The sequence below is a fragment of the Homalodisca vitripennis genome, chromosome 7 (genome assembly GCF_021130785.1).
Source record: "Homalodisca vitripennis isolate AUS2020 chromosome 7, UT_GWSS_2.1, whole genome shotgun sequence".
NCBI classification, from domain to species: Eukaryota; Metazoa; Arthropoda; class Insecta; order Hemiptera; family Cicadellidae; genus Homalodisca; species Homalodisca vitripennis.
In genome coordinates, this window is record NC_060213.1 from 125,560,057 (window position 1) to 125,587,416 (window position 27,360).

General features: G+C 38.1%; 1 protein-coding gene across 5 annotated transcripts in view; it reads right to left on the reverse strand.

The window, feature by feature from the left end:
• The window catches only part of LOC124366266 (E3 ubiquitin-protein ligase HECW2), a 106,231-nt gene that overhangs the window by 57,420 nt on the left and 21,451 nt on the right, over nt 1–27,360 (reverse strand). For 4 of the 5 annotated variants that reach the window (XR_006922796.1, XM_046822666.1, XM_046822668.1 and 1 more), the window contains exons 2-7: nt 11,063–11,167; nt 5,078–6,817; nt 4,639–4,777; nt 3,498–3,690; nt 2,572–2,757; nt 558–719 (exon numbers count right to left, since the gene is read on the reverse strand). Coding sequence is in view for 4 of the 5 variants with exons in the window: in XM_046822666.1 (XP_046678622.1) it covers nt 558–719; nt 2,572–2,757; nt 3,498–3,690; nt 4,639–4,777; nt 5,078–6,817; nt 11,063–11,153 (2,511 nt within the window). In the remaining variant the exon portion in view is untranslated. The remainder of the gene's footprint in view (nt 1–557; nt 720–2,571; nt 2,758–3,497; nt 3,691–4,638; nt 4,778–5,077; nt 6,818–11,062; nt 11,168–27,360) is intronic. The other variant, XM_046822667.1, reaches the window with a different exon arrangement.

The following is a 27,360-nucleotide window of genomic DNA, read 5'->3' on the forward strand; positions in this document are numbered from 1 at the left end:
AGAAAAAGAATCAAGAAGACAGACAACATCAAATAATTAACAACAGAGAAATATGACATCAAACACATAGTTGCATTATGAATATAAACGAAACTCATAATTTATCTACGACTAATAAACGACAAAACCAACAATATATCAGCATGACCAAATTAAACATATACAAAACTTAACCAAACACAACACAAAGAATAACAAAATGGAATTTCAGATGAATGCAAACAACAATGAGAACTTGATAAATAACAATAATCATCTCAACAATAAAAATAATTCAGAAACAAATCACAACTTAAAAAGGGAAAAATCAAGAAGACATACAACATCATATAAAAAAAGAGAAATATGACATCAAACACAAAAGTGCATTATGAATGATGAAAATGACAAATGTATATCAGATATACGCTAAAAAATAACAAAAATCAACAGTATGACCATAAATCACTGACCAACTTTAAAACATCAAAAACATAACCAAATGTAAAGAGAAAGTAAAAATTGAAATCCAAATGAACGCAAGACAACGAGAACTTGTTAAGAGATGAACAGCTTACTCTCACGAGTGCCAGATCTTGCTCCCCGGCACTGTGACTGCGCCGGCGTGCGCCAGATCCCCAGCCGGTGCACAACTTGTGGGGATTGAGGTACGGGGCCTCTGTCGGCACTCTGGGGTCTATAAACGTTGTCGTCTTGTTTGTGTGGTCAATGAAGAATTGCTGTTGGCAACCCAACAAATTCCAAAACCAGATATAAAATTTGATCTCCTAATTAATCCAAAATACAGTACAGCAACTCGTTGTGGAATAAAAAACTACGGATTCGTTAAGAACATACAACAGTCAGCATAATACTCTAGAATAAGATGTTATTTAGTACTGTTATTATTTTTATGGTTCACAAATTATTTTTCATTTATTACTAAAATGCTGCAAAACCAGTTGCTACCCAATCAACATCTTTTTGACACTATACATTTTTTACTGAAAAAGAGCAATGATGACAAGGTTCTTTGTCAAGCACCATTGTTCTTTTGTACTGAATTCTTCAACCTGTGTATAATCTAAATGGAAAGAACATTTTGAACTAACTATTAATACCTAGTTTCTTTAATTGTCACTGTGACGGCAATGACATTTTGTTCTGTCTCCAGTGGCGTAACTAGGATTTGGTTTTGGGGGGTGGAAGGGGGTGATGAATCCGATTGAAGAACACACCAAAGTGCGGAGCCGGCGCATGCGATTTTGGTAACCTAAAAAATGCCCTTTTGCCACTCCATCCACTAAAAATAACTTGAAAGCTTCCCCTCCCCCATTACATATGGACAATATAACACAAACAGAACTCCTTCCATGGCATGTTTGTGTACTTTATTCAAAATATAATTTTAATAAATAAACGGAAAAAAGAATGGCTTTTGGGAGTACTATGCCTCTCACCTTAGTCACGTCGCTGTCTGACAGTGACAGTAATGATAATGTTATTTGACAATATGAGATGTTTACTACCAGCAACGTATGAAGACTTATGAGATGGTCTTTTCAATTTCAAAAAAATGTTCAAATAAAAAATGAGAACCTTTTAATTTGTATTACATTTTTTAAACAGTTTAGAGATCAATAGCTTATTTGGAGCAGCAACACAACTAAAAACTAAGGAATGAAGATGAAAATAGAATTTTAATTAATGTGATGACTTAAATTTTTGACATAAAAAAGTCAGGGAGCAAAATGAACGACTGATGATTGTTTTTTTCTGGTGCCAGTGAACCTATGGAAGTTAAGTTTTCAATAACAAGTAAAAATTCATAATTTCATAAATATTCCTTGCACTGTTAAATGAATTCACAGGAAAACGCATCTAATTGGAAATTACAATCTAATATTTAGTTTCAAAACCGTATAATTTGTGGAAATATTCAACTTTACTAGCAGATGATAATATTATTAGATTACAACATTACAATTAAGTAGAATGTATTTCAATTCATTATGGAAAACTTGCATTGTTAAAAACCTTACAAAATTTCCAAAACTTTGTTTTTATACCTCAGAATTCTCGCATAGGTCCTCGTGGTGCTTGGAAATGCTGGATGTGCATCAGGGAAGAGATGAAAAGACAAACAAGCATACATATAGCTTCAGCTATGGAATCTTGTTTGATATTGTAGATGTCTTAGCAGAAAGAAGTGTTTAAAGAGACACTAAATCTGAATTACAACTGAACACTTTCACTATGTTTGACGTTCATGAAAAAGGGAAGCACATAATTTTACGATTGCAGAAAATTGTATACCTTTGGCAATTCTAATAAATTAGAATTATTCCAACAAAAAAACACAATTTAAGTGTACAGTCTTCTGACTGGAATTATACCTTTTTCAATATAAAATGAATCTGTCTTTCTTATCAAAAAGCCACAATATTATCTACTTCAAACTCTTATCATATCAGCTTATGAGATAAATAAAACACTGATTGAAACAGTTCTGCACACATTTTTTAAAATCTCAAAACTAGATTACAATCTCTTGTAACAACGCAAAAATACTGTTCCGTGAACAGTACTTACCTTGCCGTTGCGATCCATTTTGGTCTCCCAGCCACGCGGCAGGTCCCGTACAGCGTCAGCAAACAGGTTGACCAGAGCGACCAAGTCCCTGTTATGTTGGTAACGCTGGAACGTGGCCGGGTCACGCCGGATCTTGGATACCATGTGCTTTAGTGAACCGTTTCGGTTGTACAACGCCAGAGCATCCTGTAACAAGGTCAATATAAGCCTTCTGAGTCTGCAACCATACGGGAATTCATACATGGAGTTAGTTAACGATTAGTCTTGTTTCAATAATTTTATTAACATCCATGCATGATTAAGATGATGCTGCCGATCAAGATCATGCTTCCAAGATGTTCACAAAATCTGACACCGTTCTTTTTCGCGATTCCAGCAAATGAGGAGTCGAAAATGTTGGAAAATTGGCTACACTGTCTTTTCCACCTGAAGGAAGAGACTAGGACCCTGCATTTAATCCTGAAAGAACCTTCTGCAAAAACCAATTAGATTTGTGGACTCTTCTCTGGGCTCAATAAATATATCCCTAAAAATTTTGTCCTGGTTTCACAAACTCCAGAACAAATCAGCCACGAGTACTCTGCTGATTCTTCTGCCTAATCCCAAAGACTGCATTCATCAGTCTGCCTTAAACTCCCTCTTTGCCCTCTTTGGAAACATCTAAATAGGAAATCTATATTAATTCTTGTAATTTACTGAAAATAGTTATATATTATACTTGATATATTGCGTTTCCAATGTATTTTTTTTTTATTCTTTGGTAAAACCATACTGAATATACCAATTAGGATTTAGCGGGTGTAACAATAATACCTACCTGTTGTAAGAGTATCAAGGAAATTATCTGTATTTTACTACTTAAAAGACTGTTTATTTTGTGTAATGTTCCGTAGTTTACTCTGACTATATTATAGCGTGCTGATCACCTGGTTCATGTGCAGGATGGAGAAGAAGTCCGGGCGGGAGAGGAACTTGACGGCGGGGGTGTGGTTGACGGTCTCGGACACTGCTGCCCCTTCTGGCACCACCGGAGCGGTGGACGGGAGATCTGGGCAGTCTCCCACGCTCTCGTCACTATCCGGCCGGCGAGACGTGATGGTACGCCGGATACTCTGGTACCTGCATGATCACATCGCATCTCACTAACACTTCAAATACAAGTCGAGGAATATTACTCGACTTTCTAGACTAGTGAAAGAAATATTACTGAATTTTCCTTACAATTCAATTAATTAAAACAACCGCTCCTGGTATTCTGTAAAATTAATGTTGAGGTTCTGTAAAACCTACCTCAACATGTGAATGTTGAGTTTAGCTCCATTTCACCTTCCACCTAGTACAGCATCTGGAATCTGACGCAGTCAAATGAAGCTAAACTCAACATTCACATTGAATCAACTCTTTCACTACAGCTAAGCTACCTTGGCAGTCACACGTTCATTTTCAACTGTACATGAAACAAAAATAATTTAATCAATTAAATGCATTTATAAAGTGACACTTTGGGATTTAACAACTACTGTTAATCGACCATTATTCTCTAACACCAACCCTAATTAAATTATTATATTATAGAAAGTATTAAGCACAGCCCCTTTATCTCTATTCCACTTTTCCAAGTTCACCTGATTGCCATTTGGAACGCTGGACATGATATTTGGTCCACAGTCCCACGAAGATTATTGTTGTTTAGTTTAAAATCTAGAAGTATAATCGATATGTTGGACTCATTTTCTTGTACATATGTTTATGATGAAGTTGACATGAAAGTTGACTAACATTTGAAATAAAAGTTAGTCCTTTGTGGTGGAAGAGGAAAAATGAGCACAGTAAGCAGAGATCCTGCAAAGTGGGTACAAGTAATTTATGGTTGACCCAATTCCACTACTCTGTACTCTATCTTCTACCTTTTATTTCTTTTTTTATGTTGAAAGAGCGTATAAACAACAAGTTACACTGCAAATAATTCAATATCAATGAACTTTGCAATGTACAAAGATAAAAAAGAAATGAAAAAACTGCTGACTCATTCTCAAAATACTGTATATCTAAAAGTAGGGTTCCCACCTTCTGTCCAGTTGTTGCCTCTGCAGCTCATTGCTCAGAGGTCTGGCCCGAGCACCAGAGGGCCTCTGCCATGTCGTCATTCTGTTCACATGGTCGATGTAGAAGATCCTTCCGTGGCTGTCGATACGCGCTTCCCAATCTGTGGACACCAAAAAAGTTTTCTTTTGTGGAAAAATCAGAAAGAGAATTGGTCCTAGCGTATAACTTTGTGGTACACCACATTAAATTTTAAATATTGTCTTTTCTTGACAAATTGGAATGGAAGGTACAAATCACAACTAATATTACTGCTCTACTTTAGTGACACTCATAAAATAAACGTCACTAATTTACAGAAAATAAACATTACTTACACAAATACTGGATTAAAAGTACAAGCTTAACTGTGGATTTTCCAAGATTTTATGTAACAAACAAAGAGAGCAACCATGTTTCTTACGTGGAGGCAGAGGTTCTTCGTCAGTGCCGAGCTCTAAACGTTGGCCCTTGACCGACCTTTCAGGGATGGAAGGCAGGCGTGTAGATGTAAGGTGACGCAATGGAAGGAGCGAGCAGCCATTCTGCGTCGTACCGGAGGAACATCCAGAGTCCTCTGGGCGATCTGGCACTTCCCGGAATGGCTCAAGAGAAAACGTTTCGTCAGAGGGTTCAGGTGGCCTGGGTACGGCAGAGGCATTGTTGAAATCCCTCGTCAGTGTGTGTCTAGGAAGTATGGGACTCTGGAAGGAAGCACGGACAGGACGAGCATGATGGGTAGGGGTGGGAGGGCACTGGGGTATCGTGGGAGATGTGATAGCTGCGACTCTGTTCAACAGTCTATTCTGAGGGCGTGGAGAGTCTGTCAGTAGCAGCATGACAGCACTGTCTGGGGGGTGGCTGACTTGTCGTGACAACGGTCTGTGCGATCGTAGAGGCGTCTCACTTCCAGCCACGGATCTTGGCCGGTGGCTGACAGGTTCGGGACCCTCTGTGATCTCCGTCCCTATCGAATCCGAACTAGAACTTCTCGTGCTGGACACCATGTGGTTGGAATCAGCTATGGAGTTAGTGAGGACGATGCCGGAGTCTGAAGTAGGAGTTGATGCGGAATTCGGCGACAATGGAGAGATAGAGGCAGTAGATTGCTCAGGAACTGTAAGAGAGTCTCGGACACTCTCTGAGTCTTTGGACGGCATCTCAGTCGCAGGACCAGCCTCGACAGGAACAACACTCTCCGCACCACTTTCACACACCTCACTTTGACTAACGAAAGATTGACTAGAAACGTGTCCAGATCTCGCAGGCATTGTGCGTCTAACACAACCCTTCTGGATAGGTTTATTCTCCACAACATCTTCTTCGTCTATTAAGTTCTCGAAAGAAGATGTATCAATTAAACTCCCGTCTTGTTCTGGCGTTGCCAAGGGGGCTGCCACTCTCAATAAGGAGTCTTCTACCATGACGTTCCCCGCACCCCACGGTTTTACAGGATCAGTTCCCTCTCTGTCAACACTGAGGCTCTCTTGGAGGCTAGAAGCCGCAGAGAGTTCATCAGTGTCAACTATTTCAAATCCAAAGCTATCCTCCGGATTCAAAACCTTTTTCGGTCTTGGGGGTAAAATTGGTCCGCCTACTGTAGGTTTATTTTTCCTCAGTACCTCAGGGGGTCTCCAATGGTGTGGGGAAGGGTGCAGAGCTCTAGTCCGCTCCAGTGGTCTGTGCCTCGGAGGATAAGATCTGGGAGGCAGAGGTGGTGGCGGCTCGGTAGAGGAAGGATAAAGCGTTTCATACACAGATTTTGTAGCTATAGGTGATTTTTGACTCCAAATAGGGAAGTATTCCTGATCCTGGTCGGGGAGATCCAGCGTTTTCTGTGCAGTCTCGTGGGAGTTCCACGTTGGGAGGTCTTTGGAAGAGTTCCTCGAGGAATCAGTGTCGGAATCCTCGACTTTCTCGGCACTACGGATAAATCCGTTGGGCAAGGACGTCTTCTTCTTGAGCCACCCTCGCTTGCGGGTCCTGGAGCACGTCTCAGGTTCTGACTCGCTTTCACTGCTGCAGTCACGCAGTCTGGCGGGTCGCAGACAGTCGCGTTTGGCCTGTGTATGATAGAGTGCCTCCAGCTCCAACGGCTCACTCTGCGCGAGACACGTCACATTCAGCCCACTGTAGTAGCGGAAACACAGCAGCTTGCTGCACTCTGCAACATAACACAACAACTATACACGACCATTATAAACTGCGGCGGAAAGCGTACAAATTTCAGCAAATACAGGCTTGGTAAGGGAACAAATTTGGATGATCATGAAACGCATCATAGAGTTAATCTAGAGGTAACAAATTTAATAAATAAGCAAAAGTGACACTTGCCTACCCAAAAGGTGCTTATCAACTATTATAAATCGGTATTGGAGAATAACTCACCTAAAATTCTAAAGCTTACATTCACTTGCCAGCCAACATTGTTCTCAAAGACATCTCCTACCATTCTTCATGTCAAACTAAGGCAATGAGAAAGACGGGTTCCAAATTATACGGCAAGGAAATCGATCGATTGGAAAACAAGATTTAAAATTCAAATCACGATGAAAAAAACATACAGGAAATCCCCTCCATCTTTGTATTAAATAAAACAACTGTGACCAACAAAGAATGAATGACGGGTTTCTGGAATAACAGAAAAACAACAACACTGTATTAATCCTACAAACTGCAGAATGAAATTGAACCAGATTTTTTCACGTTCCTCTGTAGAATATATATAGTAATTGATTGTGATGCAACGGCAAGTAGCTTATGTCTTATTATTTTGTTATTAGCAAAACATGAACATCACTTTACATTCATATTCATTGTAAAATGAACTGAGAGACTTTATCAGGAGATGTTTTCACTGTAAAAATAACTGATGTCAAGAACTGCAAACAAAATATTATACAGTTTTCATAACAGGAAGACAATCAAGTTATTTAATTCCTGCAAGTAAATACCACTAATCTAGCAATATTTCTTGCACACAGTTTTAGACTGGTAAAATTATTATGGTAATATTATGGTAAAATTATAAGTCCATTCCCAAAAATCAATCAAAGAAATAAAAACAATTATTCATCTAGTGGATCAGAAATACTAAGAGACTCTCAATCACAGGCTAACGATATTGACTTCCAAAGTTTTCTTATGACGAGAAATAGGAGAAACTGTACAAAATCTAATATAAATACTTCATTACTTGTAAAATCGGTTTTGTTTTCAATCTGTTAATTAAGAAACTGATGCCCACAATTTAGCCAGTATTAGGTTACATCGCAGTCTACAAACAAACTATCTAAGAAGAATAAATTAGACTTAAAAGATTTAGGTTTTGGTCTTTAGTTTTGGAAAACCTAGAATAATAATTAAAGAATCACAAACCATTTCCATAATATACATTTTTAAATATATCTCCACAATATCTAACTGATATGACTGTCAAACTTATCAAAAACAATTGAGAAAGCATGGTTCATGCTGAATTTTAAGAAAATCAGTTTAAAATTGTGACCTGCAGAATGTTTCACAAAAAAACAAATTTAGAAAGACTTTTAACATTTTTTTAATGTTCCAGAGGCATGAATTTGTAAACTCTTCCAGGTTCAAAATTTCCTATAATGTGAGCGATCGCTTTTTGATCTTTTTTTCTGAGAATTTTTAAATAAGATCAATAACATTTTTCTGCTCACATAGTTTAAAGGGTAAGCAACTGGATAGACCAGTACACGAAGGAGAACTCACCACCATGGCATTAGGATGTTATTTAATTTTGTAATGTTATTTAATTGTTTAGTTATTATGGAATAAATCATTATTCTCATTATTTAGTATTGCTCCACTTTATCAAGAAAGCTTTATAAATATTTTTAAATCAGCATCAAACTATTCTAAATTATGGATTTGAATGGTCATCAAATTCATGTTTTCCTTAAAGAGTCTGGCAACATCAGTGTCCATATTCTCCTATTCTTCTTCCTCAAAGTCAATGAAGACAAAATAATTGTTTTATCAACATTCCCTTAAATAGTGTTAAGAATTTCAGATTCTTGTATCTTTCGGGCTTTAGCAATACTATCTAGTTCGAATGTAGACCTTGATTTTCTTATCTGAACTTGATTTATCATTTTAAGGACTTGATAACGCGGGAAAAAACACTTGAAATGCTTTAAACATGTCACATTCCACTTCAGAACCTTGGAAATGGATAATAAACTGTCTAAGAACTACAGACATTGAATATCTTGGCGGAGAGCACAGTTCCCAACTTAAGTTAATGAGTCTTGAACTGAATCTTGGCAGCTTAAGACATTAAAAATTAAATACAGTACAAGTATGATAAGTAAGGATAAAGTGTTTAAATCAACATTAATAATACTAGAAGATAGTGGACACTAGGTGACAACTAAAACAATCTCACTTTTAGTTAGAGTAGAAAAAGTTACTCACTACTTCTACATTCATTTAAGTACAAAAATCTGAATTCATCACATTCTAATATGAGTGAATTTAAATTGATAATTACATACTTATTCCACAGACTTATGCAAGAACAGAGACAGATAGAGGATTTCAGCAAGCTAGAAAGATGGAGAGTAAACAAACTGATAAGTCTATGAGTAAGAAGGGGCTACAGGTTTGCAAAGAGAAAATGTACAGTGTTGTCTGTATAAGTCATTTTTTATAAGACGATTAACTCATTGCATTGACCAAAATTACATTGTCTTTAGATGTTGTATAATTTTTATGATAATTGCAGTCAGATAGGAGAAATTCTGATTTTGCAAAAGAAAGTAGTTCGAATAATTTCACAGGCACCCTCAATGGAACATTGTAATTCCCTGTTTAAAAAATTGCAAACTCAAACTATAACTAATATTTACAAATATGATTTGGTGGTATATGTATTAAGAAATTTTCATCTTATCAAACATAAATCATATGAATATAACACCAGAAAAAAAAACGATGCTTTAATTTATTTTTATAGACTTGGTAAAACTTTAAATAGTAAGTTAATAACCTTAATAGCTACATACCCTATAAGTACTTTTAAAACTAAATTTTACAACTGGCTTCTAGATATGCCAGTTTCTAGATATTCTAGTTTTATTCACTGGATGAGTTTTTCAATGTGTCTGACATATATTTTTAGCAACTGTAGACCAAATTCTATTCTGTTTACGTTTTAAAATTGGAAACGCATCACCCTTTACTGTAGTTTATGTTACAATAGTATATAGTATTTATGTGATGAACTAAAAGTGGGAATCATATTTTGGAATTAATTACATGGGTTCTTCTTCTTCTTCTATGGGGTGGCCTACTACCATGCACTTAAGTCTCAAGGGCCTTTTGTGCACCCCGGAAGCACACCATGAGGCCGACCAGTCTACAGTTTCAGCGGTTCCTCAAACTGCCGAAAACAACCTATCAGGTCCTCCTGGGGAAATTCACCACCCTTGTCCAAACTACCAAAGATGGCATACCGCTCCCTTGCTACTGAAGGACAATCAAAGAGCAAGTGTTCAGCAGTTTCCTCCTGCTCATCACACATTCTACAGAGCGGATCCTCCTGAAGGATGCCGACTCTGTGAAGATGCTTCCTCAGGTGACCATGTCCCGTGATCAGACCTTACATGGGTTAACCACAATCTTTATATAGATTTTCTTTAAGATAAGTAAGTCAAGTACGTTTATTTCAAACCATCAAAATATGTTGAAATCTATTTTAAATGTTATATTTTAAAGTATGTTTCTTTTAATGTTTAATTCTTGTATAGTAAGAACTTATTTGACTTAGTCTCAAATCAAACAAAATCAAAGAATCCTTTATTGTTAATTTCTTCAAGAAATAACATGGTGTCTAGCTTACAATGCAATACATTACAAAAGTAGAACAAAATTGAGTATTGCTTTACAAAATCTTGTTTGAGTCCTTTACTAAGTAAAAATATTCATTTAGGGTGTAGAAGGGTCGCTGCATCAGCCAGTCTTTGAGTTGATTTTTGAGTTGTCTTCCAGTAAGATTCTTCAGATCCAGAGGGAGTGAGTCGTAGATCTTGCGTCCAATGTAAGAGGGTTTCTTACTGTATTTAGTGGTGTGATGTGCTGGTAGAATATAATCTTTAGCTCTACGAGTGTTGTAGTAGTGTACATCACTTCCTCTTGCTAAGTCTATTTGGTCTGTGTACATGACCAATGCATGTATATACAAAGACACAATCGTCAGAAGCTTAAGTGATTTTATGCACTTCTGCAACTCTCTAATGGACTAAGGTAGGTGTAATATGCTACTTTTGCAGCGTCCAGCTCCCTTATCCATTTTATCCTTCGCACTGTAAAAATACCAGATCCAAGCTTTTTACTCAATATTTGAATAAGCTCATTCCAGGATAGATCTAACTGTACATACCTTGATGAGGAAGTGGAAGATCCACTAACCACATGGTGTGGCCGCCCTGGGAGTGGCCCAGGTCCTTGTTGTACCTGGCTAGAGCTTGCATCCCATCACTCTCCTCTAGAACACCAACAACAGTGAATCAGAATCAGAAAACCTTCATTCAGTTGTTACACATGGTGTACATGAATGGCGTCACATGATTGAGAAAATAAACGGTTAAGTTTACTAAATATGCTTTATATTAGTATCTAATACAATATAATTTTAACAATGGTGAAAACTATTGTATAAAATTCAGAAAAAGAGTACATTGGCAGGTCAGTCAGGTAGCCTTCACAGTTTTATTCCATTGAAGTTTTAAAATGACACGAATTGCTTTTCTTGTATCACTAAAATTGAATCTAAATTTGTTATTGATGTGGACCCATATAATGAGATACCAAATATAATATGTGAATGGAATGTGAAAAATAAATCATTATTAGAGTTTCTTGTGAGCACAATTTTGACATTCTGAGAAGAGCATATAAACTAGAATTAATTTTTGAAACAATTGCATTTAAAATAATATATCCTGAGAGATAAAGATATAGAGCTAAGATATCTCCTTTTGATTAAAACTCTCAATATGGGAGGCAAATAAATTTCAAAACATGTATTTTCTTGGTTATTTTACAATATTATCTATTCTATTATGCTGTTTAATAGGACTGAATTTGTTGTTTAATAGGATTGAATTTAGCATCGTATACTATATAGATTACAATTTATTAAGAATAACTTTACAATGTTAAAAACAAAATATTCCAGAAATTCCTCATCTTTGCCTATAACTATTTAGATACCATGTAAAGTTCAAGATTGCCGAAGATTTGGTCTCGACAAGTGTCACCAGGTACTCCTGGGCTCCACAAATTATCCCGTGTAGAAATGCATGTAGGCAAACGATCAAAGCTGCTAATTAAATTACAACATTTACTCAACTGACCACACCAGATCACGTGGGTGGCCGGGCAGTCCCGAGTCCTAGTCGTTGAAACTAGCTTTTAAAAATAGCTTCCGCCCCCAGCCACTGGCCACAGTTTCCCGCCCGGAGCTGCGGTCACGCCGAGGAGGAAGTAGCCGGCGCCGACATCCTGCTTAGAGCTAATTAGAACCCGAGACCCTCGGATTAACGGCTATTGGAGAGAACAAGGTCCGGCGGCCTGCCATCGCTTCGGCGGGCCAGCCTAACGCAGGATCTTTGTGGAGTGCCTCAAGTGAGCGGTTTGGGGCCGTTTTTCTTTTTTAAGCTACGCGCCCAAGGGGCTCACTGGGTCGTCGGGCGTTCCGTACTGTCCTCCATTCCGCCTCCACCAAAACAGAAGTCAGTTTGGGAGAGGATCTCTTGAAAGATGGATGTGGAGGAGGAAATTGTGGTAGTGAGTGCGTTTTTTTACAGAAGAAGAGAAGAATGTTTAAATAAAAAAGGAGGTTTTCAATTTATAAAATTAACAGAAACAGACTGATTTGTGGCGAATTTCACACTTTGTTCCCTGACCTTGTGGAAGATAAGTGTTTTTGAGTACCTACTTCAGGATGACTCACGACAAGTTTGAAACACTATTACTGATGCTGGAAGCACAATTATATAGAGAAGAGACTAATCGAACTTAGAACGGATTATTGACGTCATAATGTATCAAGAAAATGAAAACAAACCTGGTGGTTTCATAGCAGCTCCATTTTATTCCCAGACGTTTTCTCTTCTCACACTGTTAAAATATTCCAGCGTAGAACGCTGAAAATGCTGTACCAACAGTCCTACAGTTTGTAGCTCCAGACTTTCTATCGAGCATGCCGAAGGTGCGGAACGCCGTTGACGGCCGTGACGACGCAGTGGGCGCGCAGCTTTAACGTATTGATATTTGGACGTTTCTCGTTCCGTACGCCCGGATATTTTCACAGATTGGGCTAGATGGCTGCGATAGGAGACTGTCAATGAATGGATGGAGACGCCGCGCGCGTGGGTCTCCCCTCAATCAGATTAACTTGGTGAACGAAGGTCGAGAGGCATCACCAGCCGGTCTTCAAGGACTCGAGCCGGTTCCACACGCCACCCTAAACTAGTTCGAATAAAATTATCCGACTGTTTTTTTTATGAAAACAGTATAACATGATCCAAATTCAAGTGAACGTATTATATTGTTTATAGAACTAAACGGTACTTTCTGATTAAACGGGGGCCACCCGTTTAACGATTAAAAAGTAGGTATACAAGTTCGATTATGAACACAAAAACTATACCTTTATTAAGTATTTTACAAAATGATAATCACACATGTATATTTGAGTATTCCAAAAATCGATAAGGTCGGTGAAAGGTGTGACGAAAGCGCTGTTTCTCGCACCAAAATATAGATGTTAATTGTTCTCACCAAAAATATATAAATCGGAACATTGTGACACATGACTACTGTGAGAAAACTATGTATCCTCACGAAGTCAGAGTTTTTTCAGTATGGCCTAGTGTTACATTGCCAAAATGGATTATTAGCAGTAAAATACAATTCCATGTTATGACCACTTACACAGTATCAAATATCCTTTACTCTGTAAAAACGATACATCTTCTTCCTCGCTCTTTGGCAAATCCCAAATCAAATTAGTATCACTCCCTACACTATCTACAAATCACTAGAACAAGTGTACAGTACGAAAACAAAGATAATAATGAGCTACAGAGTTAGGTTATGTATGATAAACCGAGGCACGAATCTGATAAGAGCTACCTTCTTCGACTTGATATACTTTCACTGATCTGACTGTCCGAGCAGATAACAATTCCTTTAACGTGATAATTGTGTACAGATGATAAACAAATATGTTGCACAGTATTTACTGTGTAACTAGCCACCCAAAGTTGCTAAATCCCGTTTTTTGGCCTCCGTTTAATCAGAAAGTACCAACTAAACTTCACAATCCGATACTTGTTGTATTTACAAACACTTCCATAAACATAACCTAAAAAACCGTGATTTACTCAGCATCTGGCAATTTCCTGGAACTATCTTCCACAATTTTATTTTACCATTGGAGAACATATGTTATTATTATTGTGTTAGAAAGCTGGATGTGCTAAAACACGCCCAATTACATGTCTAATAGTGTACTCGAATGACACCTGAATGACGTACCGCCTTGGCGGCGCGGCGGCGGCCACCTACTGCAGCTCGCGGCGTGATTTGGCTCCGGAAATTGGCGAGTGACGGGCGCTTCCGGTCGCAAAACCGACCTGTGACTGAGCGACATCCGGTTTACAATGGGACGCCGCTGCTTTGCGCTACTTCTTGTGGGATTAGTATGACGTGTGACGTGCCATTAGTTTTAAGCTTCTCTAAATTATTGACGGTTTCCCCGAGAAATGTTATCAGTACTTTCTAAAAAGAAGGATTCATTATGAAGAAAAACACGACGTTTCGGGAATCGGATCTGCTCTCTTCTTCAAGTTCTTCTTAAAGTTCTAAAATATTTTGCAGATGGCGATGAAAATGCCGAACCCAAGCATAACGAGAAGAAATTTATTTGATTTAAATTTTCTCAGTGTTGGCAAGAGAAGAACTAGAAAAACTAAGACATTTTATCTGAAGTTCTACTAAGTCAACATTCATAACGAGGAAATTTCACAAACCGGTCTGCTGTATAAATGGAGCATTTAAACAAATTCAACATGTGTGGCGTTTCAACCTGAAATCTCATGATAATGTCATCCATGCTGGAGGAAACGAGAATTATCTTATTACTCTCATAAATTTCGAATGTGGAAGGTCTTTCAAGTGTGATTTTGAACCCTGGCTCAAGAATTAAAAAAATTAAAAAAACACACGTTTAAAGTACTATACTTTAAAACTAGCCTCAAATATAGTTTGCGGGAAACTGCGTCCATGACGTAGGAGTACAGTAATGGGTTTGCGGGAATTCACGTCAATAACGTATAAACTTCTTTTCACGCATGATTTTGATTTGAAATTGGTATTTTAATTCAAATTCCCACAGGATTTTGTTGAGTATACTTCCTTTTCTGAACATTGTATGATTTACTAAAAGCATAGTATTTTATTGTATTCGCCGTGCTTTATAAGAAAGTACGAAATGCTTTTGCGATAAGCATTTTTGGACGATTAAAATGAACATATCTCCTCTTTACCTAGCATTTGGTGCAACGCTATGTTTTGGAAGTTCCATTAATTTGGAAAATGGAAAATACTCTGAAAACTGTAGTACTTGTTATCTCTGGAGTGATGACAGACAGGCCCCTTCATCTTCTCTCCCAGTATTTCTGTTCTTTATCCCTTCCATTTTCAAAATTCTTGGTTAGCCATCGCCAAGTTCCAACCTAACCTACAAAGACTGCAGTTGGTAACTGCACAGGAGAAGGCTAGCCAGATCCTTTACATTCTCTTTCACTCTCTTTTCATCCTCTCACTCATCATTCATCTCGCCTTTGCCAATGTCCATGCATCTATTTTAGATTTGGAAATGGTTTTAATGCCATATTCATAATTCCTTCCTTGCGTATAGAAAAAGTAGAAAATTTTGTTCCATCACTTCACGTGAAATTGGACATTTTAAGTATAAAATCTACACATATTGCAATTAGACCTAAATAAAAACGGCTGCAGAACAATAAATTTTGAAATTTATACAGTACTTAGGTAAGTGCACGAGTTGTAGCTTCTCGGATTTTTCTTTTTTTATGACTTAAGATTATAATACACTATGATACTTAAAATTAACATGTGTTTTTTATTTTGCCTTCTTAACGAAATTATTTTTCTACAAATTAAAAACATGTCACTCCCTGAAGCTAAACACCATGTACATACTATAAAATGTACGCATTTATCTTCATTTTTAATTGGGATGATTACAATAATTCCTAAATTTTCAACTTTAAATGTCCGTAATTTCAAGCGGAGTGCTCAAACAAATTCTCCTGTTTCTGTATTTAGAGACATTGCCTTGAAATGCTATGAATTTAATGTAAAAAAAGTCCAATCCCAAAATCGATTGCTCTGCATATCCATATCCCAGCTACTGGACCCACAGGTATATAATGGGCCTGATATGCTTGTAGGTATCTTGAAAATGACAGCCGACATTCATACAATGGCTCTGGGTCCGGGAGCTACTTCGACGACCCCGCTAATTAACCCCGCGAAACCCAGAATAAATCCACTTCCGGAACAGCTGACTTGTCGGAAGTACTTCCGGCCTGTCTCGACCACCGCCGGAACTGGGGGTTGTGGGGTTGGCTGTGGTAGAAATAGAGGAAAATAGCGCACTTAACCGTTTCTCGTCGCTCACAATTCTAGGCTCGTGCCAACTATAGTGTTCTTCCTCTATGAATACAAGCGAAATAGGTCGATAGTAAGCGAAGCGATTGACGAACAAGACAATATCGATAAGCCATAGTATCTAGGTACACCGAATAATCAGTAGTAAAGAACAAAAGTGAAATAGACAACCCACCTTATAAAGCAAATGTGTATATAGTTTGTGGTTAAGAATACTTACCAGTTAATGATCATACACCATCGTTAAGGTTTTAATAGAAAAAAATCACGACGTTTCAAAACTTACATCTGCACTCTTTTTCAAATGTGAATCCTAAAATACTGTGAAATAATAAACCATGCAAATTATATTTCCACTTGACGAGCACCCTACACGTGACAAAACATAAATTCAACCACGAAGCGATTCGTAATTATCCAATAACGAATAGTAGATAGGAAAAGAATGGCTTCCGGATAATACAAAATTAGCATAGTTTTTATCAAATTTATCTGATAAACCGTGTGGAAAATAATAATAATAATAATAATAATATAACTTTATTGCGGTAACAATAATAAAATTGCATACAAACGTCACAGAATATTTAAATAATAAAAAGGTAGGCCTACACTTCATTCACTCACGCACACAGTCACATGTTTCTCTCATTCACTCTCATCTTCATTCTCACCAGACAATCCTGCCACTGCCACACCAGAACCAGAGGATTGATCGTGTTAGTTTTGAATTTCGTCCCAGCGGCTCTCCATAAACTCGTCAACTGAGTAAAACACCCTCGACACCAGAAGGTGTCTTAGTCGAGTTTTAAATTTTTTTTGGTCATTCAATTGTTTGATCTCTTCAGGGAGCTTATTGATTAGCTTGACACCAACCTCAGACGGTAAACGTTCGAATGCTGCAGTTCTGTGCTGTTGAACGCGGAAGTTGTCCCTGCCTCTAGTCCCATACTGGTGAACGTCCCTGCCTTGAACCAAGTTACACTTAGAACGGCAGTACAGGACAACCTCCAGGATATAGAGACAGGGCAAAGTCAGCAATCCAAGCTCCCTGAAGGTGTTTTTGCATGAATCTCTGAAGTTCAATTTTGAAATGATTCGGACAGCTTTCTTTTGACTTCTAAATACACGTTCGAATTTGTATTTAGAACAGCTGCCCCACAGTCTCAAACCGTATGTCAGATGTGGATATACAAGTAGGCCAAAGTAGGCCGTTCTTAGTATATCCAAAGAGCAGAATTTTGCAAGGTTCCGTAAGACATAAATGCCTGAGGAAACCTTTGAACAAATGCTGTCAATGTGATCGTCCCAAGTCAGCCCTCGATCTAGGTGCATTCCGAGGAACTTGGTGGAATCAGTTTCTTCTATTAGAACATCATCCGCCATCACGGCAGCGAAATTGTCAGGTTCTTGCTGCCGAAGAAAGAAATTGACAACGCTTGATTTGGAACTGTTGGTCCTCAGATTTAGTGTTGAAAAATACTGAATACATGAATTCAGTTCTAAAAATGAGTTGATTTCTAATTCATGTTTTGTTTTTGCTCTGATGCAGAGAGTTGTATCGTCAGCATACTGAACCATCTTCGCTGTAAGGATCGATGAGTTCAATCTGTTGACGTACACAAGGAATAGGACAGGTCCAAGGATAGATCCCTGTGGGACACCGTAAGTCATTTGAACCTTTCCTGACAGGGTATTTGCAATCTGCACACACTGGCTTCTATCCCTGAGGTAAGACGAAATCCATTCGTGCGGCAGACCTCGAACACCACATGTCGTCAACTGGTACAACAGTGTTTCGTGATGTACACAGTCGAATGCTTTAGAGAGGTCTAGAAATATGCTTAGCACATGTTCTCTTCTCTCCAGGCCATCGACAACTGTATCGATTAGGTCTGTGACCTCATCGATTGTGGATTTGTTTTTTCTGAAACCGAATTGTTCGGAACAGAGGATTTCAAAACGATCAAGAAAATTTTCAAATCTGACAAGAAAAATCTTTTCAAGAACTTTGCTCATGACTGGGAGGATTGAAATTGGACGATAGTTGCTTGCAAGGCAAGGATCGTCTTTTTTGAAAATGGGTGTGACTTTCGCAGATTTCAAAAGGAAGGGAAAAATGCCTTGTGCGAAAGACAAGTTGATCAAATTTGTAAGTGGAGCCAAAATATGCTTAGAGCAACGTTTGAGCAGCCACACAGACATGCCGTTGATGTCACATGATGTTTTTGGTTTCAATCCTTGTATCACGCGGGCCACCTCTTCCTCACTCACAGGAGACAGTGCCATGGATGAGACCGGTCCCATCGATGACACTTCGCTGCAATTGAGGCCTTTGAATGATGGGTCAAGTGATGCCACAGATGAAAAAAATGAGTTGAACTCACTTGCCACTTTAGAGGGATCTGAAATAATTTCGTCCTGGATTTTGAGCTTTGGAATTTGGGAATTTTTTGAGCAATTTGGCTGTGTTGTTACATTTTTAATAATGCCCCAAGCAGTTTTGGAAAAGTTTTCGCAATTTTTCAATTTTGTTTCAATTTCACGTGCTTTTGCAGATTTTATTGTTTTCCGATATTTGCTCTTGAAATTTCTAAAAAATGTTTTAAATTGTTCATTTTCGGTGCTAATGTAAATCGAATGGTAAAATTTTAGCCGTTCTCGTAATTCTAAAATTTCCTTCGTCACCCAAGCATTTTGTTTTGCTTGTTTGCGTTCTTTAAAATTTTTGAAAGGACAAGTTACATTTAAGTGATAGACAAAAAGATTATGAAACGCGGTGTAAGCTTCATCTACGCTTTCAAGATTGTCTAAAAATGACCAGGACTCATTTTTTAAAAACAAATTCAAAAGGGCAATGTTTTTCGAGCTAGTGTCTCTTTTGATTATGGATGACGGGTGTTCAATTTCTGGCTGAAAGTTACTGATAGTGGTCTCCTGAGCGAAGTGGTCAGAGATGGCCGCATTGAAAACAGTGACCGAGGCGTTTGGAATGTTCGTGATGACGTTGTCGATGGCTTTACTCGATGTGGCGGTTACTCGTGTTGGCGTGTTTACTGACCAGATCAATCCGAAAGAATTTAGGATGTCGCGTAGCCGCTGGGTCAGGGGGTTGGTGTGGTCTAAAACATCAATGTTAAAGTCGCCAGTTATGATAAACTTTGACGACTTCAAACAGATGGAATTTAGAAGATTTTCAAAATTTTCAAAAAAAATATTGCTGCATCCGTTTGGAGAACGATATAAGCCAATAATTGTAATTTTGTCATCAGAGTTCAGGTCGATTTTTATTCCATCCACTTCAAAATCTAAATCACAACTGTGAGTCAACGTGTGTGGAAGGAATTCAATACCAGATTTAACGAAAATTGCCACACCTCCCCCTTTAAAATGAGTTCGATCGTAAGATGTTGCCAATTTATAGTTGTCAATCCTGAACAGAAAATAAAAGATAAATAAAGTACACTGCCATCCACGTTCTGCTTTCCATTATCTACCGTATATTAATATTTCTGGTCAAATCAAAACCTAAAACCTCACACAACTAACTGTAACAAGGTTTGTTATAAAATTACAACTGTCTTGAATATAGGCTAAAGTTACCTTCTTTTTTATGAACTTTAATTAGTTTAAATCACATACCGGTATAAAACAAGAATTCACATCAAAGAGTAAGGGTGCTGTTTAATGGGTATAATACTAAAATGTATTCCTCCAAAAAGAATTTATTTAGTAAAATAAATCTTTACGTTTTAACATGTAACAATAAAATTACATTTTAGTTTGTTTGAAGTGTCAGAATTAAAAATATACTAAATATCATTGTTTAATGCATAACATCAAAATCTAGGTAAATGGGAAGTGATAAATATAGTTAAAATACTTTCTCTAATATTGGCAGATCTTTATTGGTAATGGTCGCAATTCTACCTCTTCTCTTGCAATTTTCCCAGAATAGCTACAGAGATAAACGACAGGAAACCGGTTTCCGAAATACCGCTTATCGCTGTGACCTACTTATGCAAAGCAATCAGACGCGCTACCATCCTCCTACCTACCGGACACTACCGGTACTGAACTGAACAATGTTGGTGACACTTCTCTCATCCTCCTACCGTACACTACCGGTACTGAACTGAACAATATGTTGGTGACACTTCTCTCATCCTCCTACCGTACACTACCGGTACTGAACTGAACAATGTTGGTGACACTTCTCTCATCCTCCTACCGTACACTACCGGTACTGAACTGAACAGTGTTGGTGACACTTCTCTCATCCTCCTACCGTACACTACCGGTACTGAACTGAACAATGTTGGTGACACTTCTCTCATCCTCCTACCGTACACTACCGGTACTGAACTGAACAATGTTGGTGACACTTATCTCATCCTCCTACCGTACACTACCGGTACTGAACTGAACAGTGTTGGTGACACTTCTCTCATCCTCCTACCGTACACTACCGGTACTGAACTGAACAGTGTTGGTGACACTTCTCTCATCCTCCTACCGTACACTACCGGTACTGAACTGAACAATGTTGGTGACACTTCTCTCATCCTCCTACCGTACACTACCGGTACTGAACTGAACAATGTTGGTGACACTTCTCTCATCCTCCTACCGTACACTACCGATACTGAACTGAACAGTGTTCTGGTGACACTTCTCAACATTCCACGGCGCCGTGATCTGTGACTGAACCATAGTCCGGTAGTAGAATCATCCGATCTGCAAGACTTATTTACGGTGGGTTCAAAGATTGTATGGGTACATAAAATAATGAAAAATTAACTATTACATAAAAATTGAATTATGTCTGTCTGTGTGTTTGTTACCGAATTACATAAAACTACTGTATCGATTGTACTGAAATTTTACATGGACATTCTTAGGGACCCGGTTAAAATATAGGTTCGAAAATCCATCCAGGCTACGCCCCACTGGTTATGAACAGTACCTTAACACTACATTATCCATTACCAGCAGTTACCCGCGGCTTTGCACACAATTCGTAGTCTTTTCACGTATGTGAGCACTTATGAATCGAGTGGATTATATTTCTGACTCCAATGTTGAGTTTGCGTTGTTCCAAAAAGTGTATACTTATGGCCATTGTAATTTATTCCGGCCTTAGTATTTCTTGTCCCACAGTTGATTTTGCTTTTATCCCCGATCAAGAAAATATACATATCCGAAAAGCCTAACTATTTCAAAAGACAACTAAGATGGGTTGTTCGACAGTCTCAAAATTTATAGTAATTTGATAACTAGTCTTTGATATCTCCAATAACAGAACCGACCAAGCACTGCATACTTAATATTTGCTAAAATGTAACGTGTATTTTTACTTAATCTTATTATCAGGATATTTTTACGATGTGCTCAATAGTTATTGCATAATAGATTGAAATAAGATGTGTTGTTATTATTATGAAAGCGTTCACGGCTATAAATATACACAAATTGAAAATGTGGTTAAATAAATGAAAACATATATGTGGTTTTGCTGTCATAAAACAATGTTTACACAGTTGATTGCATTTAACAGGCTCTTTCAATATTAATAATCGCAATTTTAGAACCAAAGTGGATTTTTAGGCACTTTCTATTTCTTGCTTGATAAAAGTGGGCGTGGGTACTTCATCAAACATAGAAACGGAAGCGCCACGAACTCTTCTTTGCGAAGGTACCCCGGCAACCTTCGCGGTCTTTGAAACCACAGATGGCCTTAATCGTCATCTTTTCCAGAATTCTTATGACTCTCTCAAAGGATGAGTTAGACCAGTTCCCTAAAACATCCCACACGCAATTATGTGGAATACGTAGCCGAAATACACCACATAATTGCGAATTTCCTTAGACAGGTACCTCAGTGAAAACACTTCTTCAGACAGATCCTTCAGTACAATAGTGTTTCAAATATTTAATGTCCCAGAGCGCTGATCAGCGTCGTGAGTGAACTTAGAGAACCTTATCATTCATCCTTGCCTTGCTTGCATCCCGTCTCCGCTTTGCGCAAGCAGTTCCGGCGGAAGTTGCGCAGTTTGCAGTACGCAGTTACGCCATCCACTGTCACTGTGTCGCCTTCCATCAGTGTCGCCCTCTAGCTTCGCTGACATGACTCAATCGATTTCGTCTCCCGGTCCCAGATAGAGATAAGACGACCGGAAGCACTTCGTCAATGTTTGCTCCTCCAGCACATTCATCGATATCGCTTTATCACAGGAATTAATTAAAGTCGGAACGGCAGTGCCACGTGTTTAGGAGCAAGGTAGAGAAACGGCCTTGAGTTTTCTCTTATGGGAACAATGTTAAACCTCGTGCACATGTATGCCCTTATTTTTGATCGTAGCGTTAAGGAGTTGTCTCGTTCCTAAAAGATCATACAAATACGCGTTCCAAACACTTTTTTGTCGAAAAGATTAAAATTTTTAACGTTAAGTTTTTTCCGTAGAATAAATTAATAATCCGTAAAAATATCGAAAAAAACTAAAAGCACGTTTTTTAAAAATGAGAACCCCCCTCCCCCAACCATAATTCTACGACTGAAAATATGGCCGTAAGCGTATATAAGAATTCAATCTGTTCTTATAGGGGCAGAAACCAACATGGCCGCCACTATAGCTGGCTTTTAATTTACTTTGTTACAAAATGGAACTGCTTTTAAATCCTTTACTCTTACAGAACACCTAGTGTAAAGTGTTCACACGTTCATCTCCGTTGCACACGATGTTGATAACAAACTCACACACGATAGGAACAGGCTGTAAGGTGCAGAAGTGGAAAAACACTGGCGAACACTTGTGGCACAAGATAGTGTGAGTAATAGGCACCAGCGTATTCATTTATTCCCTAACAATTAGTAACGTACCATCGTATTTTTTCATGAACGGGTGCAGACACAGAATCCATGATAGAACCTAAGTGAGTGCGACGTTGCCAGATTGCCAGTGCAAAGTCAGCGCGGACATGGTATAGTAGGAGCCCTAGTTCTTTGATGGATTTGGGTCGACCTCAAGCTAGAGGAATGAGCCAAATCAAACCGAGCAGGTTTGTCTTAGTACAATAAAATACAAGATCTTTTCAAGCAATGATCACTCGGGCCGAACCCAGAGCGGATCATCGCTCAGTGCCGTGTTTGCCGAACATCTGGCGAAAACGTCCGAATGTTTGCTCAGTAATTCAATCCGCCAGACCTCACTGCAGCTGGGCGGGACTTTGTAAACCGTGTTGACAACCCTTCGCCCTTAGAACCACCCGCAGTTTCTACAGCCTCTAAGTGCTAAGCAACATGTGCGGCAGCGATGATGGCCTAATGTGAAATTTCAAATTCAAATACATTTATTGTTGTGATATTAATTTAATTCATGATAAAAAAAAGAAAGATGATAAGAAGAAAGTTGCTGAGGTATTTCAATGTACAAAACCATTTTTACCGTGTTCGTGTTCCAACACAATTCTTCCGTGACGTTGGTGTCATGGTAGAATGAAAATAATATTCGTGGTAATTTAACTGCTACACTACAAATAAAATGAATATTACGCTGTCCAAAAACATAAAGATCCTTTCTAATGATCAGCTGATCCTATGACGCAATACAAGGGGCAACCAGGGGCGTACCTATGGGGGTTTATGGGGGATTAATGCCCCCTAAATTACATTTTCATCGTTACAAGTATCTTCAATTACATTAACCAAAATTATTTTAATGTAATTTAATGCTTCATTAGAAATAAAATGAACATTGCGCTGTCCAAAAATGTAATTATTACAAGGGGCGTCCAGGGGCGTACCCACAGAGGAATTGGGGGGGAATAATCCCCCTGAATTAAATTTTCCTCCTTACGAGTATCTTCAGTTAGACAAACCAAAAGCATTTAAAATTCTACAAATCTTAACAAACACGTGCATTTAAAACAATATTTATTCACTTCTTATTCACCCCCAAAATTATCCCTCTCTAGAAATAAAATTCTGGCCAATTCCCCCCCCCATCCCTAAAGCACCCAAACTCAACACAAACACTGCCTAAACAGTTCCTTAAAAAAGTAATGGACACAAAAAGGCAGAGTAAAAAGTGACTCCGACAAGGATGTCCGCCGAAGAGATTGCATCACGGATGCAGAGCGGAGAGTTGCCGAGAGCCAAATTGCAGCTGCACGGCCACTGCAATTACGGCACCAGTGTAGCGGTCACGTGACCTTGACCTAGCAGCCGCGCCGCGCCGCTCCGCTCTGCAGGATTATCTCCATTGTTACCTGACAACCGTCGTCTGTCCTCACATAGCACTGCTACATTCTAGCGATCGCTGTAACACCGACACCCGGATCAACGGCACATTGTGATTGTGAGCATTCCTCGCATTTTTTATAACCGGATTATCGCTACTGCACCCAACAATGCCTAAGGTGGGAAGGATTGATTCAGTGTGAATGTTTCCTCTTAGTGCAGCGTCTGGAGTGTGACGCTGTCACAGACTCGACTCCTGCAATCTGGAGTCATGTTCTTCTGAAGGGTTCCATAAAAATTCGGCACCACTGCACTGAAAGGAAGGCGAAGAAGATGTGTCAACGAGGTTACGGTTTAAAAATGCGCTAACGATTATTTTATTTCTTAAAGATTCCACTGTCCATTTCAACAAAAGCCATAATTGTGTCTAGACTTAAATACTATAAGGTTTGATGTGGCCAACAGTATGATACGAATATTATTTTTGAACTCAATTTATGATAAGTCTTTATGAACATATTTTCTAAAATATATGTTTCGCCACACGGGGTTTAGTAGCAGAAGGACCTACCTAATAAAGGGAAATTTTCCACGCCTCAGAATGATATTTTCGTTTTTAACACAGGTGGGAAATTGATTGTTATTAACATATTTATTATTAAGCCTATTAGTGAAGCTTTGTTGTGTTTTTTTGCTTCATAAAAACAATGTTAAGCCTCAAACATGTTTACGCTATGGTATTTGGTCGATGAATTATTAGAGATGTATAATTTTTAAAATGTAATTAATACTCATCAAAACGCTTTTTAGATTTTCATTTTAGGTTAAATTTTTTTTAATATTTATACAGGAAAGTACAGTACAATTTAGAGCTTGTATTTCTAAATAACCAATAAAAACTAAGCAGCATATATTAATTTAATTTTTTAAATCACCTTCCATATCTCTTCTACCAAAATATGGTCTAAAATTTATTTCAGGTTCTTATTCTTATCCAGCTAAATCCAAGATGGCCACCAGTTTGGCCGACTCTAAGTTATTTCAGAGGGTGAGGTAGTTTTTAGAATGAGTAGCTATGATGAGGGTTGTGTAAGGGCGGATATGGCAGAGGGGGAGTGATTCTCACCACAATTGTGGCTTCTAATTATGAAACCAATTAACTCACTCCGTAAAAGACTCAGTTCCAAATAGTCAAATAATAATTTATTATTTCATAACGAAGTAACTGCAGGACTTCCTATTTGTAGGACCATTGTATAAGCATTGTTAACATTTCTTTTATACAACTGGAGGTCTATGAAAGCATTTCCATGACGTCATGGTTATGCTGGATCAGCAGGAAAGCTCAGCACCCATTTGACCTTGATATCAGTAGAGGTCGTCGGCGAGCAGGAGTACGCTGGTCCTTGGACGCCCTTGTGGCCCACATCTCCCAGATCCGGCCCGGCAAGGACCAAACTCTGTGGTGACGATGTTCATTTATTTCCCCAGACTATCATAGTAAAGAATATCTTTTTATATATTAGAACAATGAATCGTGAACTAAAACCCTTTTAGATAATTATTTTATTTCGGACACGGTATTAAACCATCATCAGTGTGAACATTAACCTCTAACTAATATACATATGTGGACCATTTAAACAGATGTTAAATTTATATGATACAGTTGTAATTTTGATTAGTGTTCTGTGTTTAATATTCTTTCAAAGATATGGTTCGTCTTATTTTTTAGATTGCTATTTAATATGTTGCAAGGATCTTTGTTATAATTTAGATAAATATGTAATTATTCTTTCGTGTTTAATTTTCCTCCTTTCCTTTCGATATCCAAAATTTCCATGTTTTTTCAATATTTTTGTAGTCATGGCCATTTTCTAATAAAAGTTCAGCAAAAATTTATTTTATTGTAGACATATTATTTGTTTTCAAAGCTTGTATATGTTCTTTAAACCTTCTATTAAAATTTCTGCCAGTTTGTCCAATATAACAGCTTTCACAGTCACTACAGTTAATTTTGAATACTCCACATTGTTTTTATAATTCTTGTTTGTCATCTTTTTGGTTTACTCTGTTTTCAATAAGCTTAAATGCATTATTTCTTGTTTAGTAACTGATGGAAAATTTAGAATTTTGAAAGGTTTTTCGATTAGCTTTGTTTATTTTAGCATTGAAAGGTAGACACATATTTATTTCTGAATTTCATTATTATTACGATTGACTGTATGATATTATACGTACTGATTAGGATTAGGATTCGTGGTAAGTCAATTTTACACTATCCAAGAAGAACGTTCCAGTTCACATGCTAAACTCAGTTTTCACATTTAGTCTCGTGTTAATAGCGGAACCTCAGTTTATTTTTTTTAGGACAGGCCGATCCCCTTTTTTGTAAATATTTTGAGATATTGTGATACAAAACTCAAGTTGGATCCAATCAGTCTGATCAATTCCTAAGTGCAGCCTACGGTGAAGAATATCAGCATACGAACGGCTTGACCTTCTCCAGGTATCCTCTGATGAATGATTCACCAGGTCGACTCCTCGTAAAGGATTCTAAAGTAGGAACGGCACCACTACAGTATTGGCACTTGTATTGCAGTTACGGTCGGTTGTATTGCGGACAGCTGATAGCTGACACGACGTAATGGAGGACGTCGCACTTCCGGTTATAGTGGACCGGATATAGCCGAACCCGACGGCTGACTCATGTGGATGGACCAATTAACATTCCT